This window comes from Salvelinus alpinus, chromosome 1, assembly GCF_045679555.1.
Source record: "Salvelinus alpinus chromosome 1, SLU_Salpinus.1, whole genome shotgun sequence".
Taxonomy (NCBI): Eukaryota; Metazoa; Chordata; class Actinopteri; order Salmoniformes; family Salmonidae; genus Salvelinus; species Salvelinus alpinus.
This window is the reverse complement of record NC_092086.1, coordinates 37,800,528-37,812,101: the sequence shown is the minus strand read 5'-3', so window position 1 is coordinate 37,812,101 and position 11,574 is coordinate 37,800,528. Positions and strand designations below refer to the sequence as shown.

The window sequence follows — 11,574 nt, the reverse complement described above, 5'->3', positions numbered from 1 at the left end:
CAGTAGCCTAGTATACTAGACATGTGGTCTGGTATATGTCAGCTATCTTCAAACAATCAGAAGATAGCTGTCCAATGTCATCCAAACACCTCAAATTCTGATTAGGTACAGTATTTACAGTTAGGTTATGATGTGTTATATGCACTAGTTAACCTGACTCATACTCATCCGCACCCAAAATGTCCCACCTCATCCAATTACCTCAAATTCTGATTAGGTACAGTACTTATTGGTATGTTATGATGTGTTATATGTACTAGACAGTAGGCCTAGCTGACTGACGAGTTATGAACCTTAACCCAGTTTAGCCTCATGATTTCACAGGGAAAGGAAGGCTGAGGTAAAGGTAAATCATTGCTTAAATTATTATATTAAATCTATAATAATGTTTTCTTTATCCCTAATAAACAGCAGTTAGGCTGTTTGGGGCTATAGATTTTGTATTGAGAAAACTTGGCATTCGATATCCGTCTCACAGCTGTTCCTCGTCCTGTTGTTTCTTCTGTGCTTTCTTTCCCCCTCTGTCCTTTACCCCTTTCAAAAAACTCGCTCGCCCCGTCTTGTCCTCCCTCTCCTCCGCTCCAAAAGCAACCAGAAACTATTCGCGTTTAGGCTACAGGCGGAGTTTTTGAGAACTGGAAAGAATTTGACAAACTTTGTTGATCCCAACATAGCCTAAACGGACCGCAGCGCTTCGCTGCCAGTCGTTATAGAAACATCGATTAGTTTACTGTGTGTGTCGACTTCAATTTAAATACATTACAGTTCCTCTTTTCAAGGAATATGAAGAACAACGTCAGGAGGATGAGATCTTGACCGAATCATGCATAGATCTTTCTTTTTTCTTTTATCAAACTTCGCGTTGTCTGTCTTGTTGAAAGCGCGGTTAGGACGGAGCGGTTTTTGCATTTTTATTTTTTCTTCCCGTCGTTTTTTGGCTAACTGATAGAATTATTGTGACGCGGGAAGTTAATTTGAATTGAATATGAATACGTAACTTTTTCATTTAAACCAATATTGAGAGTTTTACCACTTCGCCAACTCTCTCGGACCATTAGTCTTTAACCAATGTGGTGTCAACTGGAAGGACGCGTGGTCCGGATCTCACCTAAACGGTACACATTTACTTGTCGTGTCCTTTTTACAAGCTGCAGTTCATGTATATGTTCATTTGTTTGCATATGTATTAACACGAGCTATGGACACTTTTCGGTTAATACATCTACTGTTCGGTTTGCCACAGCTCATTATTGGATAGCCTAATTTAATTCTCCATCACTGTTTTTTTTTCTTTCACAAGTATTCAGAATGATAATAGGCTACGGATATAACCTAATCCTAATCTGCAGGTGTATGCTAGAGATCACAAAAATTGACAGGTCATCAGGCCAATTGATCCATAATCTACTGAAATCTTGCCTATAGTCTACTTTGTGGGAGTTTTGGAGATTTAGGTTGTTGCTTACCTCTTGTGTTCAAAGTCATTAATGGCATTAAGTGCATAATGTCCCTGAAATATTAGACTACTATGACTATGTCCCTTTACCAGTAGCGGAGTGCATTAAAGCCACAATCCTGAGTATGTGTTTCAGCCCAACAGCAGACCCTCACTTGGTTTGGTAGGAAGCTGAGATATGGGGTTTAGGAAATGTAACCACTCTCGTATTCATAGTGGGGCTTTGAATGCAAGTACTGACAATCTATTGCATGCATGATAGTTTAAAACATTTTGCAGCAATACATTGTTTGTTTACTGAAGTAAATAAGGTCTACAACCTTATATGTTGTGTTGTGATGGAGTAAGAAGACAGTTATACTAAACTGATGAGGAATAATACATTATATACAAGAATCAATGGTTATATCATTCATTGAAATAAAAATAACCAAAGAACAGCAGGAAATCTTCCAGATTATGCTTTTAATTTGCCGTGCAAACGTGGCCCTTTGCATGTAAATAATATAATGTGCACCACCTTCAGTTGGTTAAATGCTTAAGGAAAACGTTATAGGTTTTTCAATGAGGATTAGGTAAGAACATGGTACCATATGGAATGTTTCCTTCATGGAGGCTCCCTTCTGGTAGACAGCTTTGTTCACACTGCACTGCTGCTCTCCTTTCTTCCTATGATCAGATTGACTGTCATTTATCCTTTGGGTCAGTGCCTGATTAGATTTGACAGGTCCTTGCATATTCATGTTTATGCAGTGTGTGTGTGCTTTTTTGTGTGTGGGGTGTGTGTGTCCTAATGAAAAATGTATCAACCCCTACAAAAAAAATCCCATTATTTATAATCCACCTAATAATTCACATTTTGTGTTTCTACAGGACTATTTTCCTGTTATAGCAAACTGGCTCAAATTAAGATTCTGTGTGTGTGTGTGTGTGTGTGTGTGTGTGTGTGTGTGTGTGTGTGTGTGTGTGTGTGTGTGTGTGTGTGTGTGTGTGTGTGTGTGTGTGTGTGTGTGTGTGTGGAAATGTGAACTGAAAAAGCTGTACATAGAGCCAAGGCCAGAGAGAGCCCGGAATAGATACCCAGTTAGACTAAAGCGTGGAATGACACAATCATAGAATCCCAATTAATGGGCTGTTTGCACAGAAGGACAGCTAAGCACTGTTACGTGCTCAAAACTCATGAGCACAAGGCTTTTACTCAGTCTCAGGCCATACAGAGACAGAGAAAAACAAAGACAAACATTAACCTGCTGTAGTGTTTCCTCTGCTCTAGGCACAGCAGGTGTCACAGGTGTGAAGTTGACCTCTGTCACAGTTAGGCTATAAAGAAGTCCACACATTGCACTGACTAATCTGGTCTATGGACGGATGATTTCAGTACACACACAAATGTCCATAAGGTTACGTGTTGACTCCAAAAAGATATGATTATCCCAACTGGTCTGGGCCTTGAAATAATGAATCCTCTCAGATGGACAATGGACATCCGGCCCATTACACACACATGAAGGGGATTAGTTGTTAACAGGATAATTGCACAGTAGCCACTGCCAGGTGTGGAGCCAGCTTAATGGATTTCTCTTCTCACTGTTTCCTAACAGAGCCTCCCAGACTAATTCTAGCTTCCCAGTCTCATTCCTCTCCATCCTCTCTCTCACTCCTCCTTCTCTGTCATTTCAGACCCACAATACACTTCTCTGGTAACCATCTAAAAGATAAGTCACACCAACAACCATAAGGCACCTATCCCTAATCACCAGGTTTATTTGTGAGATTTAGGCCTAGCTGTAAATTGTACGTATGACTTTGTTGTAGCAGTGTTACATTGTGTCTGTTTATTTGAAGATACTTTTAAAAATGAGTGTGTTTTTGAACTGTTGGGCAGTTTGGTTTTCTGTAGGAACTTGGGGGAGTGTTTTGGTTTGGGGTTAGAAGGTTTGTTTTGACAGGGTTTGGGGTTTGGATTGTTTGTTTGGATAATGTTTGGATGTTTTGTAAATGATTTGGGAAAGTCTTATGTTTTCTTATAGTTTTGAATCTGTGGTTTTGGGATGTTTTTTCTATAGACCGAGTGTGTTCGTTTGGGGGATTGGGTTGTCTATTAATTTGTGAGATTGTTTGAGATTTGCTGGTTGGGACAGTGTTTGGGTCTTATCCAGACAGCTGAGGAGTGAGGAGGTCCTTGTCTGGCCATGCAGGGAGTGTAAATGGCGCGTGTCATTGTAGCAAATGGAGCATGATGATGAAAAGCTCCTGTGCCACAGAGTACACATCGCTCGCTGATATGGTCTCCAGCGCATGTGTCTGCCTGCCTGTCTGGTGTGTGTTCTCAGAAAACTTTACAACCAGCTCTTCCACTAAACACACACACAGCCTTAAAATGTTTTTTTTTATATACATGATCCCCATATATAAAAATACATGGGGATCATAATGCCACTGATTGAATAATTGACTGTTGTTCACCTCTCTCTGTCTCTGTCTCTATCTCTGTCTGTGTTGTCTGTTGCCACATGGCACAGTGCATGTTCATCTATAATTGACAGTGCTCTTCTGCAGCTCACCATCTGTCTGGGCTGGAACTAACCAGAACCCAGAATGGCACTTCAGGACAATTTTGTTTACGAACTTACGGATGGCCCTGTGCCAATAAGAGAAAACAGGAAACGAGTCCTTTGATGTGATTTACTTATCACTAGGGAACGAGGCCCACAGCATGCAAGCATAAATGCATGGCTGATGAGTCATCCAATGTCCCTGGTTTACTAATCACTACTGCATTGTGTCCCAGGTGTGGTCAGGTGTAGTGAATTTCCTGTCATTTCTCTTTCTCTCACTGTATCTTTCTTTCTCCCTCTCTGTCTTTCTCTCTCACCTCCTATCTACCTCCCATCTCTATCTATCTCTCTCTCCCTCCCCCTTTCTCAGTCTCCCCCTTCCCCTTTCTCAGTCTGTTGTCTGGTCTGGGGACACCTGAAGGTAGCAGTAAACCCACATCACAGACATTCTGAGCATTCTACCTTTTTTAACTCTTTCTAAATGTCCTCCTCCTCTTTTTCACACAACAACAGATAAATAGAAGTGACACATGACTCAGTCTTGGAAGTGGGTTCATCTTTTTCTGGGTGGAGGCCATATGCTCTCCCAGAGGAATCCTCATAATCATGGTTGACTAGTCCTACATGATGTGTGACACCCTCATGATATGCCACATATGTAGCAGGCCTCTTCAGACAAACCGCGAACCAGAGGAAGGCATGTGTTGTTGCTGTACTGATCAGTGTTTCCCTTATATTCCTTTAACAGTGGCGCATAGCCGCTGCTAAATTGTTGGCGCCAAGTTCAGAGTGACAAGTTCAGAGCGACAAGTTATAACAAGTTACATATCTTCCTCAGATTCTCATCAGATCTTCCAAGAAACCTCCCAGGTAACTAGCTAGCTAGTTTGTAATCCTGGAAGTGCAGCCAACCATAGAGACCATAGAGACCAACTAGAGACCAACTAGAGACCAACTAGAGAGGACTCTAGTGCCCAAAATCCAGTTTGAGCATGGCAGCGCCATTGAGGACGTTTATCATTTTGAAGTAGTCAACTGGGTGGGACTTCCTATGGAATGATCACATAATTCCATCCAGGTCATCAGGGGGGAGGGGGGGGGGGATCAGCCATAACTGCAGGTGACAGTAAATCACCAACCTTGGCTTTATACCTGTTCAAACAACACACTCCAGGTGTCAGTATGCACTTTTTCAGTTTGTTTACCAACTCAGAAGTAGTAGAAGAAGAAAATTAATTATTTCAAAATGGAGATGGCCTCAATGGCGCTGTCCATGCTCTCACAGACGCCATAATGGGACAGATACAATGTTGAGTCCTCTAACTATCTCTATGAGCCAACCCTATTAATACAGATGTAGGATCTTAATTTGATTACCCTGTTGCAGGATAACTTGCAGGATAAAATCATGAACCCTTACAAAAATGTCCATTAATTATAATCCACATAATAATTTAAAATTCCTGTTGCTGCAGGACAATTATAATCAACTTAATAATTTACATTTCCTGTTGCTGCAGGATTCTTTTCCTGCTGTAGCAAACTGGCTCAAATTAAGATCCTACATATGTAGATGTATGTAATAATTATGATACAGTAACTTTACGCTAGCTAAATTATTTTTAGGGTTCATATAGAATTGGCTGGTGATGTCATTGATGTCATGAGATAAAAGGAAACTGTCCTCGATTTTCAGAAGAGTTCTAAAGGAAGAGAACATAATTACATTTTGGAGTAGAATGTCCTTTCAAAAAAATCCTTAATGTTACACTTTTACATGAAACTGCCAATCCAATGCCATATTTGACATACTAATATGACATTGAAGCTCAGTCAATAGATTATTATTGTAGTACCATATTATCTTGAAAAGGTATCAAGTTGAATATGATGGTCTGCTTTGCCCTCTGGTGGCAGGTGTGAGTGAGAGGACAGAGGATCAGGGAATTGGTTAAAATCAAATTTTATTGGTCACATACACGTGTTTAGCAGATGTTATTGCGGGTGTAGCGAAATGCTTGTGTATCTAGTGCCAACAGTGCAGTAATATCTTACAAGTAATATCTAACAATTTCACAACAATACAAAACAATACACACAAATCCAAAGTAAAGGAATGGAATTAAGAATATATAAATATTTGGACAAGCAATGTCGGAGCAGCATAGACTAAGATACAGCATAATAGAATAGAATACAGTATATACATATGAGATGAGTAATGCAATATGTAAACATTATTAAAGTGACCAGTGTTCCCTTATTAAAGTGGCCAGGGATTTCAAGTCTATGTATATAGGGCAGCAGCCTCTAAGGTGCTACTGATGGCTACAGTATTTAACAGTCTGATGGCCTTGAGATAGAAGCTGTTTTTCAGTCTCTCGGTCCCAGCTTTGATGCACCTGTACTGAGCTCGCCTTCTGGATGATAGTTTGCTCCTGATGATGCGTTGGGCAGACCGCACCACCCTCTGAAGAGCCCTGCGGTTGCGTGCGGTGCAGTTGCCGTACCAGGTGGTGATACAGCCCGACAGGATGCATCTGTAAAAGTTTGTGAGGGTTTTAGGTATCAAGCCAAATTTCTTCAGCCTCCTGAGGTTGAAGAGGCGCTGTTGCGCCTTCTTCACTACAATGTCTGTGTGGGTGGACCATTTCAGTTTGTCAGTGACGTGTACGCCGAGGAACTTGAAGCTTTCCACCTTCTCCACTGCGGTCCCGTCAATGTGGATAGGGTGGTGCTCCCGCTGCTGTTTCCTAAAGTCCACACTCAGTTTTGTTGACGTTACGTGAGAGGTTATTTTCCTGGCACCACACTCCCAGGGCCCTCACCTCCTCCCTGTAGGTTGTCTCGTCATTGTTGGTAATCAGTCCTACTACTGTTGTGTCATCTGCAAACTTGATGATTGAGTTGGAGGCGTGCGTGGCCACGCAGTCATGTGTGAACATGGAGTATAGGAGGGGGCTGAGCACACACCCTTGTGGGGCCCCTGTGTTGAGGATCAGCGAAGTGGAGGTGTTGTTTCCTACCTTCAAACCTGGGGGCCCTAAGCTTAATGATGAGCTTGGAGGGTACTATGGTGTTAAATGCTGAGCTATAGTCAATGAACAGCATTCTTCCGTAGGTATTCCTCTTGTCCAGATGGGATAGGGCAGTGCGATGGCGATTGCATCATCTGTGGATCTATTGGGGCGGTAAGCAAATTTAAGTGGGTCTAGGGTGTCAGGTAAGGTAGAAGTGATATGATCCTTGACTAGTCTCTCAAAGCACTTCATGATGACAGAAGTGAGTGCTACGGGGCGATAGTCATTTAGTTCAGTTACCTTTGATTTCTTGGGTACAGGAACAATGGTCTTGAAGGAAGTGGGGACAGCAGAATGGGATAGGGAGAGTTTGAATATGTCCGTAAACACTCCAGCCAGCTGGTCTGCACATGCTCTGAGGACGCGGCTTGGGATGCGGTCTGGGCAGGCAGCCTTGCAAGGGTTAACACGCTTAAAAGTCTTACTCAAATTGGGCACGGAGAAGGAGAGCCCACAGTCCTTGGTAGCAGGCCACGTCGGTGGCACTGTGTTATCCTCAAAGCGGGCTAAGAAGGTGTTTAGCTTCTCTGGAAGTACTAGGGAAGCGGTTAAAGGTTTCTCTGGTATCACTCATCAATCATCATTGTGTTCAAAGGAGTTTGTGATGTAAACTTTCAGAGAATTGGCCAAGTGCTAGGATTTTCTGGAGCTTTTGAGAAGAAAAACTGTTCTTCAAGTATTTCTGGTTTCACTTTTTTTATGTTTCCAAGTCTAAGTTCAGCATCTGTCACAACAACAATTAAGTGATTAGTTCAGTTATTACTGTGAAATTCCTTATTTTCTGCCACAAGGCAAAACATTTATTGGATCAAAGCTTACGTATTTACTCGTATGCACATGTATGTTTTTGCAAACTGATATGCACCAAACCAAATCTGTTTATAGAATTGGCCAAAGGGACTACTTCTCACACAACCATAGATTGTGCACAGAGGACCAACTGCAACTACAAACATTTGATGTTTTACGCCCTTAAAAATTGAAAAAAGCATTTCGAAACCCTAAGGCCTCATTATGACTGCTTGAGTTGTAATTAATTTCCTTTGGCTGTGAGATGTATGACCCACATTCTACACACATAGCAGGATTATAGAGGCTCCATTTGAAGGCCAACAACCGGGCAGCCAACCGGGCAGGCAGGGGATCTGTTCTGCTGCATGTCCATTGTTCCACAGTCTCCTCCCATGGATAAACTGAGCTTTCTGCAATTTTCCCCATTTTCCATGAGTTCTGCTAAGATTATAAAGCTACCTCTACACTTCTAGAGTTAACAGTTAAGCTACAGGTTAGCACCAGTAAAAAGGCTTGTTTTACCTTTTCATGAGACTTCCACATTTACTGTATTGAACACTGTTTTAACCCCATTTCTCTTTCTCTCTCCTCTCTCTCTCTCTCCCCATACTCGTCTCTCCATCCTCAGTTGATACGTGTTGGGAGTGATGCACTGGCTTCCCCTGGTTGCCATGGTGATTGCCTCGGCCCTGCCCTTCCCTCACAGCCCTGTGACCAGTACTGTTGCTGCGATGACAGAGCCTGGCAGTAGCCTGGACAACCACACAGAGGACATCGATGACTCTTCCAGTCGCTCCCCCGGATCTTACTCCACACTTCCAGCTCCTCAGGCCTCTGTGAACTACAACTCCCACAGCAATGCCTCACTCAAGGACTACAATGTGACTGCTGATTCTGGAAGAGCAGACAGTACAAAACACCTCAGCGTGACGGGTGTCAAGAAAGACTACAATAACCCCTCCATAATTAAAGAGGAGGTGCAAACTTTGAAAGGGAAGCGAAAACAACAAAGTTATCTGTCAAAAAGCAATTTTCATACAGAAAACATGAACAGCGTTGGTTTAAATAAATATTCTAACACTGATGGAGGAAAACTCAGGAGCACCAATAGCAGCAGTCATCAGGACTACCCCTCCCAGGAGAACTATGTACTAGGGGACTATAAAACAGACAGCAGCAGAGCTGGTGATGACAGCAGCTTTAGAGACATGGCTCAGAAGGAAAACCATCATCACTCTCTAGACCCCAGGACCGATGAACAGGATCTCAGACCTCCCAACATGTATGTGGTGGAAACTTACAAACCTTCCACTAATGCTGGACACCAAAGTAAAACTGGGCCAGATCCCTCCAGTCAGAGGACCCCGCAGAGAGCAGAGGCTAGGACAGAGAGCAGTGATAACAGGGGAGAGGACGGGAGGAAGGGTGGGCCTGGGGCAGGGGCTGGGAAAGGTCCGGATCTGTCAGAGGAAGGAATGGAAGTAGGACTAGGGTTAGGGCTGGGTCAGGGGCTGGGAGGTGTAAAGGAGAAGCAAGAGCTGCTGTTTTTAGATGCACACCCGCGGGTCCTTTTCTCTGCCTCTCCTCCAGAGCACCCGCCCCTCCTCCTCATGCTGGAGTCAGGCATGTTGCCCATAGAAGGAGAGGACAAGGAGGACAAGCAGGAGGAGGAGGAGGAAGTGTCGGACGCAGACGGACACATGGAGGGTCATGGGGACAGAGAGACGGACAGGAGTGTGCCGCTGAGCTGGGTGGACACTCTCAGGGGGGCCAGGGAGCCCCCTCGCCCCGCCCCCAGGCACAAGCGCTCGCACTTGTCCCACACCAGGCGGGGTGAGATGCCGGTGTGCGAGCCGGAGAGCGTGTGGGTAACGGACAAGACGACGGTCATCGACGATAAGGGTAAGACAGTCAACATCGTGCCAGAGATCAAGACAGTCAAGGGGGCGCTTAAGCAGTACTTCTATGAGACTCGCTGCCGCCAGGAGGGGCAGCAGAGGGGTGGTGGGCCGCAGCGGGGGGCAGGGGCCTCGGCAGCGGGCACAGTGACAGGGGCCGTAGGTGTGTCCGGGGCCAGCTGCCGGGGCGTGGACATCAGGCAATGGGTGAGTCAGTGTAAGGCCAAGGACACATATGTCCGAGCCCTCACTGTTGACAACATCGGTCTGCAGGGCTGGAGGTGGGTCCGCATCAACTCGTCCTGCGTGTGTGTCCTACTGTCCAGAGTAACCAGGAAAAACAGAGGAAGGGAGTGAGGGCAGGAGATGGAGGAAAGGTGGAGAGGATAATGTGGAAGAAATGTTAACACAGATCATGTTTGGGACATTGGATGTAATGTCAACGAGACAGTAGGTGTTACTTTATAGGCCAGGGTGCCTCTTATCCAGAGCGACTTACATTAGTGCATTCTTCTTATGATAGCTGCACTCTTACAAAAAAGGGTTCCAAAAGGGTTCTTTGGCTGTTTTTGGTTCTAGGTAGAACCCTTTTTGAGGTTCTATGTAGAACCCTCTGTGGAAAGGGTTCTACATGGAACTCAAAAGGGTTCTACCTGGAACCAAAATGGGTTCTTCAAAGGGTTCTCCTATGGGGACAGCCAAAGAACCCTTAGGTTCTAGATAGCACTTTTTTAAAAGAGTGTAGGCGAGACAACCCCTCCACCCATCACGGGCTCAGTGAGAGTGACTACACTAAAACAATAAAACCTCAACACTACAACTTAGGGAAAACTATCATATCAAAATAGTGATTTTAGAAAAGTACTGTTTGTTTCATAATTGTTTTCATATCATACATGGTATTGCTGAGTAATACTGTATGTAAGCATGAGTTTTAAATTAATATATTTCTTTATATATGTGTACAATATGTGAACAGTATGCTTTTATGTATGAAAGTATGTATATTTATAGAAAAAGTTATGTGGAATGATAGGTTTGTTGTTGTTACATGATTCCAGCCTCTGCTCTGAATGGGAGAGGAAGGGACTGGCAGCACCTAGTGATTAAGCCTGATACTGCTCAACACTCCATACTGAGCACTGACCATCCCCAGTCCTCCTTTGTGAAGTCTCACAGAGAACATTATCACTGAGTGCTTTAATAGTAAGATAGAGAGGAGAATTGAGCCATGTATACTGTGAGCATAATGCTGGGTGTCATCATGATGCCCATACTGTTGTCATGAGAGCAACAATCCATTTACAGTGTAGCCAGTCATATGTGATCAGAACATTTGAGTGACCAATAGAAACCATGCAGCAGTGTGACAACCACAGAAGCATTTTATCTCTATCTCTCCCTGTAGTTAGATCATTAGATGATTGAAGAATTCCATTCGCCTCAGTTTGAACTCTGCACTCTATAGTATATGCAGTACAACATATTTATACATCTGGCTTTTTGTAATACATGTATGTATATTGTAAAGGCCTGTTTCTTATTCCATAAGTAAAAGATAAACTATTACAACTTATTTTATCATGATTCTTATGCATAATGGTCTTCCGGCAAGTGTCAATGGTGTGATCTATCGGTATGTGTTGTCTCTTTCTGTCATATACACATACAGTATATACATGCTGAACATGCTTCTCACAAATACACAAACCACTGCCTCTCCTCCCCTTACACACTCTCCTGTTGTCTACACACGTGCCAACCCCAGGTACACAAAGTGAGAACACACA

The 11,574-nt window shown here is 43.5% G+C and overlaps 1 protein-coding gene across 1 annotated transcript; it reads left to right on the top strand.

Annotated features, from left to right (window-relative positions):
* The first annotated feature begins 555 nt into the window (after positions 1-555).
* Positions 556-11,360, top strand: LOC139575048 (uncharacterized). Its single transcript, XM_071400006.1, has 2 exons — positions 556-1,115; positions 8,515-11,360. Exon 2 carries the CDS (start codon positions 8,534-8,536, stop codon positions 10,139-10,141), a length of 1,608 nt encoding a protein of 535 aa, XP_071256107.1. The 5' UTR covers positions 556-1,115; positions 8,515-8,533; the 3' UTR covers positions 10,142-11,360.
* Positions 11,361-11,574: the final 214 nt, after the last annotated feature.

Excerpts from the sequence above, each read along its gene's own strand:
- LOC139575048 (XM_071400006.1), top strand. The coding sequence starts at position 8,534 with ATGCACTGGCTTCCCCTGGTTGCCATGGTGATTGCCTCGGCCCTGCCC.